The 17,408-nt window shown below is 41.5% G+C and overlaps 1 protein-coding gene across 1 annotated transcript in view; it reads left to right on the forward strand.

The window, feature by feature from the left end:
- The first annotated feature begins 1,053 nt into the window (after positions 1 to 1,053).
- LOC141939431 (pinopsin-like) overlaps positions 1,054 to 17,408 on the forward strand; it is an 88,251-nt gene continuing 71,896 nt past the window's right edge. The window contains exon 1 of the mRNA XM_074859135.1: positions 1,054 to 1,390. Coding sequence (XP_074715236.1) covers positions 1,054 to 1,390 — 337 coding nt within the window. The remainder of the gene's footprint in view (positions 1,391 to 17,408) is intronic.

Consider the following 17,408-nt stretch of genomic DNA (forward strand, 5'->3'; position numbering starts at 1 on the left):
TGCTAAGAAGGTGCAAATAACCTTCTCCATGATAAACTGTAAGGTAGGGAAAAACTGTTTAGAACAGCCAAGGAAATGTCAACAAACTGATTTTTTTGTTGAAAATCAGAGAGGAAACTGAAAAGACTGAGAAATACAGTTCAGAAAGGGAGGAACTGTTTGCAGTTATGTGTACCTACTTTTTGGTCTTGTTATGGAAAGAGTTGTTTTGTTTTTACCATTTGTTTTCTTCTGTATTTTCAGAAAGACACCCATTGTCAGAGGAAACAATGGTAGCTGCCCTTTTGCTCTGGAGGAAGAGACCATGCTGAAGCACCTTTTTAATGTACCTTCCATTCTGAGCCTCAAAAAAGATCATCTAACATGATCCTGGGTTTATATAACAAAGATGAATTTGAGGTGATTGTTTGCTTGGTTTTGCTGCCCTGGAGTTAGCTGCAGAGCTGACTACTGGAAAGGCACAGTGCAGGGAAATATTCCTGTGCTGCAGTGTGGGGATTCGGAAGGAGTCCCTGCGAGAAAATGGACGTGTGAGCAATCCTGCATATGAGCAAGACTGGCAAAGCCTCAGCTTCGGCGAGGATGTGACGAGGAGATGACCCTGGAAGAATGAGGAAGAACCCAGGAAGGTAAACAACTTCAGGGTGTTGGTCTGGGCAGAGAAGAAGTTTGTACAATGTCGATGTGGCAGTTCTCATCCAATCAGAAGAGAGCTTAAGGAGCATGTGCAAAGCTAACTGTCCAATCAGAAAGAATTGTACCATGTGATTGTATCTTGTGATTTTCACCTGCATTATAAAAGGCTTGTCCACCATATTAAAGTAGGCATTGCTTAATCACAGTGTGATCGTTCACATGTCTGTATCTCCCACACGGCAATACAGTATTTCACACCTGAATAACCATCTAAGAGGTGTCTCAGCTGAGTGAAGATCACAAGGCTCCTGAGATGATTTGACCTGTGATGGAGGGATGCTTCTGGAAAGCTGCTGGAGGACTTCAGCGCAAGGCACCTGGCATCTCTGCCCTCACCGATCTGTGTGAAAGTCCAGAATGAACCACACTTGGACATACAACGTGAGCTTTGGTGCACCTACAGATCCTGTTGAGGCAAGGGCTGGACTCTCACGATACGGGCACACAGTAGTGGCTGTTTTTCTTGGATTTATTTTTTTTTTTGGTTTCTTGAATAACTTGATTGTCCTCATCCTCTTCTGCAAGTTTAAAACCCTCCGTAACCCAGTCAACATGCTCCTCCTGAACATTAGTATCAGTGACATGTTAGTGTGCATCTCGGGCACTACCCTCAGTTTTGCATCCAACATCCATGGAAAATGGATTGGAGGAAAGCATGGTTGTAGGTGGTATGGCTTTGTCAATTCTTGCTTTGGTAAGAATTCAATGACAATTCTCTTATCTTATTCTTTTTAACACTGGTGCATGAAGCAACTTGATCAGTGAGCTCACTGCTGCTCTATGGTAAACAGAAAGATGCTTTGATTGCCTTGTTATGATCAAACACAAGTGAAATGCATGTTTAAAACATTTTGACAAAAGACTTTATGAAAGAGTAGTAAAGATCTGATAAATATTTCCTAACATCCCATTTTTTGAAATTACTTGTTTCTAAGAGCTAGAAATGGCATCTAGAAAGAGGCAAGCCACTGGAAGGAGTTTGACTAGTGTATGAAAACATATAATACCCTTTTTCAGGAAAATACTTACTAATGCTGAACTGCAGGCCCCTCAGTGCTGCTTCTATCATGAAAAAAACCTCCTGAAAGTACTCCATTTACCATTTGTAATTATCTATCAATCTATAATATGAATTCTCTTATTTCCCAGATAATGACAGTTTTCATCATAAGATTCTTTGAGTTCTCCCTCAAGGCAAAACCTTATTTTAATATTACTGCTTGCAAATTCAATAGCAAATTAAGTCATAGGAATAGATTTGTTGGAAATAGTCAAAGTGTGCATCAAAGCCGTGGTAAAACAGTGTTCAGCATTCTTCTCCTGTCCAAACAGAACTTTTCTTGCAACCAGATTTTGTACTGCTAGATTTAAGTGTTTTAACTGAAAATTATTTTCATTATTAAAAAAAGTTAAAAGCACAGTCAAGAGAGCAGCCTTCAACCCTCCAAGGTGGCCCATCACTTTAAGAATTATATCACCAGATAGTGACGCTCTCTGCATTTATTCCTACGTTCAAAAAAACCATCCGCTAAAGCATAAACTGGCCTGTGGGTGCACATCTAGACACGATCCTTATCTCACCCAGACTGGGAGACCTGGCACAGCTCCCCACTGCTGTACATCCTTGCTTTGGTGCCTCCAGGCCACCAGGACAGGGTTGAGTACATCCCTAGCTCTTCTCCCACCCTGGAGTTGTGGTATGTCTCGTGCAGGTAGGCTCCCACAGCCCTTGATGTAGAGTCAAGCTGTGGATGGATGTGGATGAAAATCCACATTTTCTACCTGAAGTATAAGCTCTTGCTGTTTCCAGTGGTGTGGTCTCTGGTACCCTTCCCTTCCTCAAATGTGTGCTCCACTACTGAGAGTTATCTCAGGCTGGCAGCTTCCCCTGGAAAACTGCTGCTTTGCTCAGAGTGAGCTCTCAGGAGTTACTAGTGTTGTATAGTATAAAAGCACCGACTTCGGCCAGCCAAAAATATACCCCATTACCAACAATACATTGGCTTGTTTTGGCAGGGTGTTTTTGTTTTCATCTGTGCAGAGCAGAATGACATGTCATCTTCCATGTTTCATTTCCATCTTTGTGAACGGTATTAATTCAAGTATTTCAGTAACTAGTTTTCTCAGGGAGGAAAAAATTAGGACTGGTTTTTCTCCATCCTTTGATTTAGCCTTTTTTTTTATTATTATTTAGGGATGGGAGAAACATTTGAACATTTTAAGGGAGGGGAAAAAAGGTATGTGTTTAAGGGATTATAAAAAAAAAGTATGTTGAAGGTGCCCTTCAAGCCTGATGGCTTCTGTCAGGATACCTGTGTGTTACCACTCTGGTAACTGTGGAATCAAACCAGCAAATGGGTAAGTTTCTCCTGGGGTGACTTGCTTGTTGAATAATTCTTCTAAGTCAGATCTTCCGTATAAATCAGATAGATGGCAGGAGTGCAGATTTCTGTGCTATTGTGATAACTGTGTTAATGTGAGAGTTTCTGGTATAATTCTTAAAACTGATAAGATCATCAAGGAACAAGCAAGCAAACAAAAACACAAAACCCAGAATGCCAAAGGTGACGTCAGCTCCTCCGAGTGGTGTTGGTGCTATTAGCAGGGTGTCCAGGGTGGCTGAGGCAGCCTAAATGCAGGTAGTTATTGAACTGTGCACATCGAAACTTCTCATGACAGTGTTGAACAAATTCTTTTGCAATTCTCTTCTTGAGGTCTTGCAGTGATGACAACATTTTTTTCGTTCACTAGTGTGTATAAAGAGCATACTGAAGAGTTTGCTTGCTGAGTTAAAAAACGTTTGCTGAAAAATAATATGAGTAAAAGCAAATAATGGTAGCATGTTGCCTAGCATTTATATATCTCTATGGACAGATTATGTCTGCCGATATATACCATTATTCATCAGGTTTTTTTAATTTTTGTACTCCAGAGTGTGCTAAAAAGAGAGCTACTGTAGGTGTGCAGCATGTTGACGGCTTTTCCAGGTCTTCATAGCACTTGAAAACAAAATGCTTAGGTATATGTTTTTGGGGTTTTTTTTGCATTCAGTGTGTGCTGTAATTATCATAGACTGAACAATGGAATGGTTATTTTTTTTAACGGCTATTGGAAACTGACATGAGAGAGTTGTGGGCTTTTTATTGAGATTTGCAGGTGTTACTGCTAAAAGAAGAAACAGATATCATCTCATTCATTGTAGGACTATTTTCCTTGTCTTCTGTCGACTTTGGAAAACATATATAAAACTTATGAAAGTGATTCAGAAAGTCAGGAGGCAGAAAATCAAGTATATTTTCTGTCATAAACTGGTGGCTTAAGACCTCACTGATTGGTGCAGTGTAGTTACTGAGGGTAAGGAAGCTTTTTGTCAGCAAGAGGATTTTTTGACACCTAAGTAGTCCAGTTGAGATCATAGCCTTTGGCCTGATAACAGTGACTACCTTGTGAGTGGCAAAGCTGATTAGATTTATAAACATAAATGCAAAAGCTGCAGAGACTACAAAATACTATATGAGGCTATGGTATAAAAGGAACATGTAAGAACATGGAAATGGCAAAACTGCATAGGCTGGAAGGAGAACATTTCTTTGTTATTTACATTATCTTGCAATCCCTTAGCTATTCGGAAAAAAAAAAAATTATATACTTCCTATTTGCTTAAAAATTAGCTTCCCCTCCTTTGTGCCTCATGTCTGATTTTGGTCCGTCAAGATTAAAAGGAAAGGTCCTAATGCTCAGGGTCCAGAATAGAGATGTGTAGTAGGAGAGGTGATTAAGGAGAACTGAAGTTCAACATCAAGCTTTGTAAGAATAAACACTTCAATATTCTTATTTGTTCCTTTTTTTCTCGTGAGATAGATCCTATCCTACTAGGAAAAACATCAGTATAGGGCCAGGATTTCAGGTGAGGTTACAGTAAGTAAACTGGCTTTAGTAGAATTGCACTTTCTTGTACCAAATGAAGAGATGTACAATGATGTACATTTTTTTTTTTAAACTGCAGTATTTTCCTAAATCATGAAGAAATTTTAAGTGGGCAACTAATCTTCATGTCTTGGTGAGTATTTGATGATGTGTAAAGCACACCTAAGGGAACTTCAAACTGTTAAAATATTTTTAAATGCAATTCATTCTTAAAAGGCTTCTGACAAGGACTGTATTTTAGTGATTATTTTTTTCCCCTCCCACTTAATTTTGTGATGCTGTGAAAGCCTCCTTCTTCCTGTTTAAAACCAAATTGAGAGTGAAGGTATTATCCCCCAGGTCTGTGGCCTGGATGAAGGGTGAGCCAGTGAAAGTAGGAAGCTGAGATTTGTTTCAAATGTAAAGGAATGGTGAGAGATAACTTTTTTTTTCTCTGAAGTGTCTTACCTTTTTTAAAATCATGTAATTGTTGCCCTGGGAGGTGATTTGGAAAGCAGTTCTAATTCTCCTCCCAGCAATATTGACAGTGCAATGCACATTTGTTGTTGCTTACTGTGGAATCGAGCTGTAAATTCTTTACTGGGCAATCCATTGCCTGCCTCAGGCACTTAAAAACCATGACCCAAGAACCAGCAACAGTGGGTTGGCATGGGCACAATGGAAAAAAATACTGACAATGTGTAGGTGTTTGGTTTATTTACCTGCTGCTTTTCACACGTCTGCTTTGTGATTTCAAACTATTCACAGAAAGCAGAAGTTGTAGAAGCTAATGGGAAGTGCAGGTGCTGATCAATAAGCATGTAATGGGGATTTAAACGAGAACATTAAATATCACGAGACCTGCTGTGGAAGCATAAGAGCTGTTTGGTATTGATGTGGGGGAGTATTAGGGATGGAGCTAGAGGAGGAACAGCATGGGCTGCTCCCAGCATAAATGGTTTTACCCTGGTGCTTGTGCATGTTTGCAGCTCTGTCAAGTAGGTCACTGCAGTGGAAAGTGCACGTGTCAGTGAGCTGGGGAGATTGATGGATTTGCTAAATTTGCTCCCATTACCCACCACTTAGCCATGGTTCGGCAGGCTCATGGTTATACATTTAAGCAAATGTGGAAAGGGACACAGGGACAAGGCACATTTTCTCATCTGAACTCTGAGTAAACTTTGCAAGAAAGCTGAAATAAGAACTGTTGAATATATCATGAAATGATTAAGCATTAGATTTTCATTTAGGAAAAAAACATTATTTAGTAACATACTCCCATAGAGACCATATATACCCAAAGTGATAGGCCATCCTAAAATGAAGTTTGTCATGCAGTTTTGACCATCTCACATGTAGTCTCTTCAGTGTCTTATTAAACATTTCAAATCTCTGAACAGATGAAAACTTTCAGTAATATTTCGTCTTTTCCCAAGATACTTGCACTAATGCGGACTTCCAAAACATGTAGGACAGGCAGAATTTGGGCTCAGATTAAGTTCTGGAGTTCATTTTCAGAATTGCTACTTTATACCATGCCATATCAGGATTAAATATGAAATAGATTAATAGATAAGGGAAAGACGAAGATTTCCCTGCCTCAGGAAATCCAACAGTAGATTCTAATGCTGAAAAAGTTTCAAGGCATATCACTAGCAAGGATATTTTTGTGACCGTTGAACTCTTAGCTCATGTTTTCAGGTGTCTGTTGGTTGTGCTGGTTTTCTCTTCCTCAACCTTCATGGTAGTTAAAATACCTGGCATTTTGCCTGAGAAGTTGATTACAATATTTCATTTTAAAAAATGAATTCAGATTAATGTTGTGTAAGTGAACATCACCATGCAAGAGGACAGAGAGATGCCTATGCAATGGGAAAGCTGTGTCTTTGTGTCTTTATTGATGAACCAAGGTCCTATCTAAATGAGGACTTTAAAAATAATCTTTTTAGAAATCCCATAGTACTCAGCTTTATGGGGAGATAATCTTTTCAGTCACATTAAAGCAGTTATTGATTTATTCCCTTGTAAACTGCCAGAGAACACACTGAATGAGAAATGGAGCTGCTCATTATTTTGGTTTAAAGTTCAGCTGCCTTGTGACCTTAAACAAATAATTTTCTTCTTAATCCTTTACCTTGATTTTATATGCTATGGCTTAGACTCACTGCAGTAAACTAACGTATTTAGCGTACAGACTTCTGACATACTGGAAATGCTCTGCTTATGAGATGCAGTTGAGACCTCAGGTGAAATGAACTCCCAGACATAAGCCTCAGGGTAGATTACCACAGTTTGTGGGCTGTTGTGCCAGCGATGACCCTTACCCTGCCATCTCAGTGGAGGCAAGGGATGGAGACATGCAGCGCAACAAAGATGCAAGGGATATTGATGGATCAGTAACTGGGGTGGCATTGTATGTTAGGGACTATTATGATTGCTTTGAGCAGAAGTATAGTGAAGGTGGAGTGTCTTTGTGTTAGAATCAGGGGGAAGCCCAACAGCGCTGATGTTGTAGTAGGAGTCTACTATAGGCCACCCAACCAGGACAGAGAGGTGGATGAAATATTCTATAGGCACTCAGGAGAAATCTCACGATTGCTTGCCCTTGTTCTTGTGGGAGACTTTAACTTCCCAGACATCTGCTGGAAATACAACACAGCAGAGCGGGACCAGTCCCGGAGAGTCCTGGAATGTGTGGGAGATAACTTCCTGAAACAGCTGGTGAGTGAACCGACCAGAGAAGGTGCCCTGCTGGATCTCATCTTTGTGAACAGAGAAGGACTGGTGGATGATGTGGTGTTTGGAGGCCAACCAGGGCACAGTGATCATGAAATAATAGAGTTCTCTATTCTGAGAGAGGCCAGGAGAGGGGGAATCAGAACTGCCATACTGGACTTCTAAAGCACTGACTTTGACTTGTTTAGGCACCTGCTTGACAGGATCCCTTGGGAGATGGTCCTGAAGGGTATAGGGGTTCAGGAAGGCTGGGCACTCTTTAAGAAGGAAGTCTTAATGGCACAGGAGCTGGCTGTCCCCAGGTGCTGTAAGAGAAGTCAGTGGCAGAGAAGACCACCCTGGCTAAACAGGGAGCTTTGGCTGCAACTCGGGGAGAAAAGGAGAGTTTAAGGCCTTTGGAAGAAGGGGCTAGCCACTCACAATGATTACAAAGATGCTGTGAGGCTATGCAGGGTGGAAATCAGGAGGTCTAAAGCCCATCTAGAAATTAATCTGGCTTCAGCAGTTAAGGATAACAAGAAATATTTCTATAAGTATGTCAACAGCAAAAGAAAGACCAAGGAGAGCCTCCATCTCCTGCTAGACGCAGGAGGAAACATGGTAACGAGTGATGAAGAAAAGGCTGAGGTGCTTAATGCCTTCTTCGCCTCAGTCTTTAATAACAAGACTAGTTGTACTGAGGGAATTCAGCCTCCTCAGCCAGAAGACAGAGACTGGGAGAACGACGCCCCCAGCAATCTGGGAGGAGATAGTCAGTGACCTACTGCATCACATAGACACACACAAGTCTATGGGACCTGATGGGATACACCCGAGGGTGCTGAAGGAGCTGGCTGGGGTGCTCGCCAAGCCGCTTTCCATCATTTACCAGCAGTCCTGGCTGACCGGGGAGGTCCCAACAGATTGGAAATTGGCCTGTCAGCTTGACTTCGGTGCTCGGGAAGCTGATAGAGCAGCTCATCCTGAGTACCATCACACAACACATGCGGGACAACCAGATGATCAGGCCCAGTCAGCACGGGTTTATGAAAGGCAGGTCCTGCTTGACAAACCTGATCTCCTTCTACGACAGGGCGACCTGTTTATTGGATGAGGGAAAGGCTGTGGATATTTAGTAAGGCCTTTGACACTGTTTCCCACAGCATACTCCTGGGAAAACTGGCTGCTCAAGGCTTGGATGAGCGCATGCTTTGCTGGGTAAAAAACTGGCTGGATGGCCGGGCCCAAAGAGTTGTGGTTAATGGAGTTAAGTCCGGTTGGCAGCCAGTCACGAGTGGTGTCCCGCAGGGCTCTGTTTTGGGGCCACTCCTGTTTAACATCTTTATTGATGATCTAGACGAGGGGATCGAGTGCACCCTCAGTAAGTTTGCAGATGACACCAAGTTGGGTGGGAGTGTTGATCTGCTCGAGGGTAGGGAGGCTCTGCAGAGAGATCTGGACAGGCTGGAGCGATGGTCTAAGGCCAGCTGTAGGAGTTTCAGTAAGGCCAAATGCCGGGTGCCGCACTTGGGCCACAACAACCCCCAGCAGCGCTACAGGCTTGGGGAGGAGTGGCTGGAGAGCTGCCAGTCAGAGAGGGACCTGGGGGTGTTGATTGACAGCCGGCTGAACATGAGCCAGCAGTGTGCCCAGGTGGCCAAGAAGGCCAATGGCATCCTGGCTTGTATCAGAAATATCGTGGCCAGCAGGGACAGGGAAGTGATCTTACCCCTGTACTCGGCACTGGTGAGGCCGCACCTTGATTACTGTGTTCAGTTTTGGGCCCCTCACTACAAAAAGGACATTGAATTACTCGAGTGTGTCCAAAGAAGGGCAACGAGGCTGGTGAAGGGTCTGGAGCACATGTCGTACGAGGAGCGGCTGAGGGAACTGGGGGTGTTTAGTCTGGAGAAGAGGAGGCTGAGGGGAGACCTCATCACCCTCTACAACTACCTGAAAGGAGGTTGCAGAGAGCTGGGGATGAGTCTCTTTAACCAAGTAACAAGCAATAGGACAAGAGGTAATGGCCTCAAGTTGCACCAGGGAAGGTTTAGACTGGATATTAGGAAGTATTTCTTTACAGAACGGGTTGTTAGGCATTGGAATGGGCTGCCCAGTGCAGTGGTGGAGTCCCCATCCCTGGAGGTGTTTAAGAGTCGGGTTGACATAGCTGCTTAGGGATATGGTGTAGTTGAGAACAGTCAGTGTTAGGTTAATGGTTGGACTGGATGATCTTCAAGGTCTTTTCCAACCTAGATGATTCTGTGATTCTGTGAATGGCTCTTCTATGAGAAGACACATTTATTTCCAGAAGTAAAGATATATTCTCCCTTGGCTTGGTCCTGCAACAGCTCAAGCCTGAAGTTTTCTAAGCCCTTATAGAGCAAGTACTCATCTCCCAGTGCAAAACCACTCTTAGCAGCTCCTCACCTGCTCACTGAACAGGGATGACTCCTTTTACAGTGGGCTTGGGATGGGATTAAAAGAGATATTTCTATAAATAAAGCTGATAGCAAGCACAACTACTCAGTAATGTTTAGGAAGACATAGTTCTGCATCAGCCCCCAAAATGTTCTCTGTTTGAAGTGTATAGACTCTGTTATGCCTGCAGTCAACATGACCCATGCAAGCTTTCCTGGGTAGTTGTTCAGTATCAGAAGTAATCTGCTGGTTCAAAGAGAGGGGGAAAAAAAAAAAGGGGGGGTCTAACTAACGGGAATTGGTCAAATTGTGCTTACAGTTCCTTTATCTAAAAAAGGAGAAATTATGTTATTATCTAGAGGGCTTTGCTTATTTTAATACAGTGTTACAACTCATGGTTTGTCCTGAATTTTTATGCTCAATTTCAAGCACCTGATATGCTTGAAAGTATACCTGATATATACCATATATATATATATACACACACCTGAATTTATACCTGATAGTATACTAAATGGAAACACAAAAGTACTTATTTAGGAGATATGTAATCTGAATTCCTCTTTGGCATCCCCCCTCTAGGGAAACTGAAGTTAGCGTGCTATTCTTTTTATTTAAATAATTAATCAATGAGATAGGTGGTATATTATTAAATACACTTCTGAGGGCCATATTTACATGGGAAAATGAAATGCTGAACCCCTTAGAGACAGAGGGGAATCATCTGAGTAAAACCAGGCATTTTCCAATCTTCCAGGCTTCTTTTATAATCATTAGAAAAACAAATTTGTACTGCCAGCATGCAAATTGTTTGACATATTTGAGATGTTCTGTTTGGGGTGAGATGATCTGTGCCCTACAAGCACCCCTTTATCTCCACCAGCTATAAAGGGAGCCCAAGCTCAGAGGTAGATGTTCGCTCTGTACCTCTCTGGAGTCATGAAATGACCCTCACAAATAGGGTGCGTATTGCTCCTTCTGTCTTTCTGTCATTTTCTTACTTTTGCTTATCATTAGGTTAATGGTTGGACTAGATGATCTTCAAGGTCTTTTCCAACCTACATGATTCTGTGGTTCGCTCTCCATTTCAGTGTCCTCTTCCCCGATGTTGTGTTTATTTCTTAGTTTATTTCTAGTTCCTATAGGCATTAAACACTGTACAATGTTGAAATCACTTGGAATAGTTGTCCAACAGTGAGTATTTGGAAGACTTCTGTTGAGTTTCCATGAAGAGGTGCCCAAGTTCTCTTTCAGAGCTTGAGATCCCACATTCATCATGTAGGGAAAATGCTGTCTGCTCTTCCTACAGATAATTTGTAGAACACAAGTATTGGGCTTCTGTGTTCAATTTAAGTGCCTGAAACTGAGAATTGTCTTGGGCAATAATTTTGGAAAACCTGATAAAGAAGGAATCATGCCATGCAGAGAAAGTCACAATGGAAGACCTAGTGTAGTGCTTTGAACATTATTCCTGAAATCAGAGACTTCTCTCTGGTAGGCGCTTTAACACTGGTTCAGGGTAAGGGAAGGTTTTGCCTTCATGATGGCAGAGCATCGCCTGAGGTCTCATTCAATTTGCCCATGTCTTTAAGTCGCTGCAGACCATGAGTGTTGGTGTTAACAGTATTAGGTCAGATTCTGTGGTGTGCAGAGGCATGGTTGCTTCTCCCTCCCCTAGTCTGAGCAGCTCCAGCTGAGCCCACTCTCAACACCGTACTGCAGTGGGACTGCAGGGTGCACCAGAACCCCCCACTTCCCTCTTCCTCCCAGCTTTCAGCACAGCAGAAATTCAAGCACATGGCTGAAACGGGAGCTGGGGCTTGCTCTGAACAGGTCGCTGATCCCCAAGTGCCCTCAGCTTACACCAACATGTAGGTTGAGTCATTGTATTTTCCTTTGGCTGCCATCCTTATAATTTTCTGCTGTGTTTTGTTCTATTTTCCTACTGCCTGACCAAAAGGAAACCTCAAAAAACATGCAGAGATATCAGCAGTGAGGGGTGGACAGCAGCTTGTGTACATGTCCCTGGAAAGAGGGACAGAAGAACAGCAGAATTCTGTAAGGAAATTGATAACTTTGGCATTTTTTGTGTATAGGTAGCTGCCCATGTATTGCCAGTTTATGTTCTGTAAAAATGTTCTGTCCGTGCCTAAAGTCTGTTTCTGTGCATGTGCAAGTGACTACAAATTTCTGCCAATGTTTGATGCTTCTTTTTTGAGCAGCCATGCATACTTTTGGTTCTGGGACATCACTCTACGTTATGGCCATGTGTTGCAGAATGCTGAGGACTTTATGCAAGGAAGTACACAAATAACATCACTTTACACAGAGATCTGGAATGTGAGCTTAAAGGCAAAGACCACATCAGATTTCTTGCAAAATTACCCTGATGGTGAATTGAGTCTAAAAGGTCAGGGCTGTAAGCTGTGTTTGAGGTGGTGGAACAGCATTTCTGTCAGAGTTAAATTTAATTATTTGCATTTTCAGGTCCTGTTCCCTAATCCTGGGTCATGGCATTAACCCAGGCAATGCTATGCCTGATGTTGGTTTTCTATTACTTTAGGAAAAAGCAGAAACCAGCTGTGCTGGTAGTCAGGCCACACAATGTGAAGAAGTATGTTATTAAAATGTAACTGGCTTTCTGGTCCTCAGTGGGTAAAATGAAATAAACTAGAGCTCAGTAAATAAGCAATACTCAATCCAAAAAAGTATATTAGAGGGCAATGGTCTTTGCTTATGAAAGGCTATTAATCATACTCTATTTAACTATTTGTTTAATAATCTCTAGTAACTCTTAAGGCCATCTGTGTGCTGACATACCTGAACAGAATTCAGTAGTTTTTTGAAAAAAATTAAAATTTCCTTGTAGCACCTGCTGTCTACCAGAGACAGATTTTCTCTGGCTATTTAAATCAAAGTTATATACCTAGTGGCTTTTTCTTAACTGATGACATTCATTTTCTGTGACTGTTTCTTTTTAGGAAGCATTTAAGCAGAATGCTACATCTTCCAGTCTAGTAAGCAAATTAATACTTACAGGCTTTTCAGTAATAAAAGGGGTACAGGACCATTGGCATAGTTCCAACTAATGACACAATAATAGGTAATAACTATCAATTTCATTTTTCCCCTTTTTCTCAGCAGTGGCCAATACTTCACACTTAAAGTTTTTTTTTTTTTTTTCTGGTAGTGTGTCTGCCACTTTCTCATTAGAAATTAAGATGAGAAAATAATTTGCAAGTTTGTTAAGAAAGTGTGCTGACATGGAAAAATAAGTTTCTTTAAAAGCTAGAGCTATCCTGTTCACATCTGCATTTTTCTAGGTATTAACACTAGCTGAGAAACCGTTTCTGAAACTGGAGATTCGGTAAATGTCTCATAAGTTAATAAACCACAGCCTCTATTGATTTGCACACCACATTGTTTTGGTTGATTTCACAGCTAACATGATGCACTATGTAAATAATTAAAATGCCTCCTATTACTGGAAGGTTTGTGGGTTTGGTTTGGCTGTGGGTTGTGTTTTCTTTTTTTTAATGCTAACTCAAAATGACCTCTGGTTGCTGTAAATTTTTCCATCACTGATACAGGTAGGAGGAACATTTGGTATCTGCAGACAGCAAATGCAAGGGAGCACCACTCCAGGTAGCTGCTTCCTCCCCTTGAAATCCCACCATTACTTTTCTGTGAAATGTCCCTGTGCTTTGACTCCTGAGTGGTTTGGGACCTGGTTATCCCCCTCTCTACCTGTGCTGTGATGGCCCAGTGTGGATCAGCAGGGCAGCTCAGCGAGCGATCACCCCATACAAGGATGAAGCCTCAAGTTCCCTGGGGCTGCTTGACTCCCCTCTCATCTGTTGGTGGTCCAGGTGATAACGCTTCTAATCAAGGTCACCTGGGCACCATCTTTAAAACTGCTGTTTTATAACAGTGCCAGACTTCATGTGCTTCAGCTGAAGGTTTCTTATGCTAGCTATCAGCATCAGGCTCAATCACTCTCAGCAATTTCAGCCAAGAAGTCTTCTCAAAATGTGATAAAATTAACACTACTTCTCCTGTTTGTGGTTTCTTAAACCTATCTCATAGATGGATGCTAATATGTTGGAAGTACAATCTCATCCTATAGCTAGATACAAACTTCTACTGTTCCTTATGAAAGTATACCAGCCACAATGTAGAAGGCTAGTGACTCACTGGGGTAAGCTGTAAACTTTTATATATATTTTGCAGTGTTTTATTAGAGGCAGTTATTCACTATATGCTTTCTAGTGTTGTTTATCAGTTGTATTTTCAATAGTTTCTCCCCCCGCCCCCCCCCCCCCCCTTGTTCTACTGTTTCTATTGGTTTCACTACTGTAATCCAGAGCAGAAATAATTGATAACTATGGGAAGAAGGGATCAAAGTGAACAGGCTTCAGGTGAGTCAATAGATGGAAATTGGTTTATGCTGAATTTTTTTTAGAGATTTATAACAGTAGAAATTTGTTCAGGACCAAATAGCTATTGGAAGAAAAGGGCAGAAGAAAGCAGACTTGATCGTGAGAATTTTTCATAAGGAATAGTTTGATCATCTCTAAAAATCAACAGCAATGTAAAACTGCTTAGATTAGGACTCTAACAATTTCTAAGATTCAAAACCATTAGTTAATTCACATATGTGGTGTTCTATTGCTTGATATCTAAGTGTTGTCTGAGTCTAGTACAGACCTCTGAGATAATACTGAAATAGTACACTAACATCTGGCAAGATTTGCATATGGATAATCCCTTTTAGTTTGTCCTTATGAAACTTTTAGAACACGCAATGGTTGAATAGGGCTGGGTCTGCATTAAGCTTAATGCTTACGTGCATATGCACACTGAAGCATTATTGTTTGCCAAATTTATAGTTTGTGGGTAATTTCTGTTCTGTGTTCAGGCTGTTTATGAACTTACCGGGGGACCTCTTTACACTGACACATTTAATCACCCTAATGAAATTATGTGAGCTGTTAGCATGCTTGTGCAGCAGGCAGCACCAGGCAGAGTATTCTGGAGCGGGGATCTCATGCGGTGGTCGGGAATGCTGCCTTCCTCTCCACCTCTGGCGGCAGAGCAAGCACTGCACAGGAGGCTAATGGCCATCCCCATGGCTGAGCCATCTGCGTGAGTTCAGCAGGAGCTAATTAGAAACTGTTCTAGGGTAGGAAGTAATACTGCAGGCATGAGGAGTTACAAGTTCTGCCTCTTAGTGAAAGGGTGGAGTATCTACATGGTATTTGGGTGTGTATTATGTTCTGTACACTGACTACAATATACAAAGCAGCTCATCTCCATGAAAGTCACTGTAACAAATTCCAGCAGTTTGCCTTAATTTATCCAAACTGCCAAATTTTGCTCTGTTTTTGGTCTGCTCAGTTTTCAGAGAAAGAGCGTGTTGTAGTGCAAGAGGGCTGAGGTCCAGCAATGGCTGTATGAGGATGTTGAGGATTGCTTTATTGTGTGTACTTCTTAAAATGGAAAGTGTATGTCTATTTAATATTCTTGTGACAGGCAAGAACTGTATCAGAGGAGTAGGATGAAAGGCTGCCAGATAAATATGCCAGTCAGGATTTAAATGGGCTTTTTCTAATGGGTAGAAAGCAGGTTATGAGGCAAGACAGAGCCCTAGCTTAATATTCTTTGTGGTAAGAGCAGTAGACGTACAGCCATCTGGTTTGCTCCATATAACAGTTTTTCTCTGTTGGTCAGTGCATCAAGGGCTGTTTAACAAGGAATTTGAGGATGAGCATGAGTAGGAGTTTTACAAGTGTTAATCTCTTTTCTGGGGTTGGGGGCACTCAGACCTTTGGGAAAGTAATATTAATAGTAGAAGCAGGTAATGGCCTCTTACTTTGCTGTAATTGTTTCTTCTTATCGTTTCAACGACTAAATAATAGTTGTGCCTTGAAAACCATTGTGTATATACATACTAAGTATTTGCCATTCAAAAATATGTTGCCCAGCTATGCTTCTAGAACTCTAAAAGTTAGGATGACTTTCAGCATCCAGTGGTATTTATCCAGTTTGTGATCCCAGCAGCTTGTCATTTGTGGTGTAGGGACTTCAGCACTGAAGTAGTACTTTTAAGTCTAACATATCTTCCTGGATTTATCTCTCAGGCCGCTTGGTCTTGGGAACCTTGCAAAATTTCAGTATGCACAATACAATATGTCAAGGAATTCTACTTATTAACTATGTACTATGAAAAGTACCTTCTCCTGTTTGTTAATTCTGAGTCTGCAACCTGACAATTTCAGTTGAAAACCCAGTTCTTGTATTATGAGAAACACTAAATAATTTTCCCCCACCCACCTTTTCATGTTTTCTCTTTTCTAATAAGCCTTGATGTTTGGCTTTCTAAATGCTGCTGAGCATTGCTGCTTAGTGGAAGCGGTTTGCATGAAGCTATCTATCATAACTCTCTTTGCAGAGCAGTAAGTCAGTCAGAAACAATCACTGTGTATTTAAAGCTAGGACTGTTTTTCTCTACATATGGCAGTTTACATCAATATTGCATTTCATCTGCTCAGTGACTCAGTTTTCATGCGGTTGTTCTGCAGTACTTCACAGTCAGCTTTTGTTGATTTTGAGTTATTCAGCATAGTATAATCAGTAAACTTCACTCTTTACAATCTTTTCCAGATCATTTATTAATGTGATGAATAACCCAGGGCCTAGCACAGATTCATAGGGGACTCTGCTGGCCACAGTTTCCACTGAGAAAACTAATTATTTTCTCCTGTTCTTTATTTCCTGCTTCTAATCAATTATTTATCCATGTGGAGATTTCTTTTACTGCAAGGCAGCTCACTATCCTTAAGAGCCTTTGGGCTTGTCAAAGTTGTTTGGAAATCCAAGTAGGTTTTATTGAATGTATCATCACCCCTGTCTGCATAGCACTGCCAAGGACCAATAATGAATTAGTATGGCATGGCTTCCCCTTATGCTAGCCATGCTGGCTTGTCCCAATATGTCATACCTCCTTATACATCACTACTATATTCTCTAGTGCAATTTCCACTGATCTATCCAGTGTTGCAGATTAGATTTATTGGTTGGATGAAATGTACTGCAAAGAATTTCTGTCTACATCGGTTACAAACCAGTTCTTAATGGATGTAGCAAAAGATCTCTTCTGAGGTCCTTCTGGCGGGTTAAGTAATGCAGAATACCACTTCTCCTCACTGCACATCCTTCAGCCAGGAAAGTCACCTTGGACAGAGATAGGAACAGCCTTCTCTAGTGTTTCATCCCACCTCCATAGTATGTGAGGTTGATGGGTTGCAAAACTGCGCAAGAAACTCTTGGCCCAAGGGCAGTGTAAACTTATCTACATATTTTGAGACTGCATTTGTATTATCAGATATGACTAGTTATTGACCCATTGATAGCTAGTTATTATAAAAACCAACTCGACCACTAGACCTTATGACAGAAACTTGACTCAGAAGAGTAAATATTTGCAGCACATTCCATCTCTAGCAATGGTAACTGCCGAAAAAAGCAGGCTTAAATCTCTAGAAATATACCTTTATTATTAAAAATGCGCAGTTGCATTCAGTGGAAAAGCGGAGGCTCATAGGAGGGAAGTTAGCTTGGTGTGCTCTGGTGGAAGTTCAGCTCCATAGCTGGCAGATGATAATACAACT

Source organism: Strix uralensis, chromosome 2, assembly GCF_047716275.1.
Source record: "Strix uralensis isolate ZFMK-TIS-50842 chromosome 2, bStrUra1, whole genome shotgun sequence".
Taxonomy (NCBI): Eukaryota; Metazoa; Chordata; class Aves; order Strigiformes; family Strigidae; genus Strix; species Strix uralensis.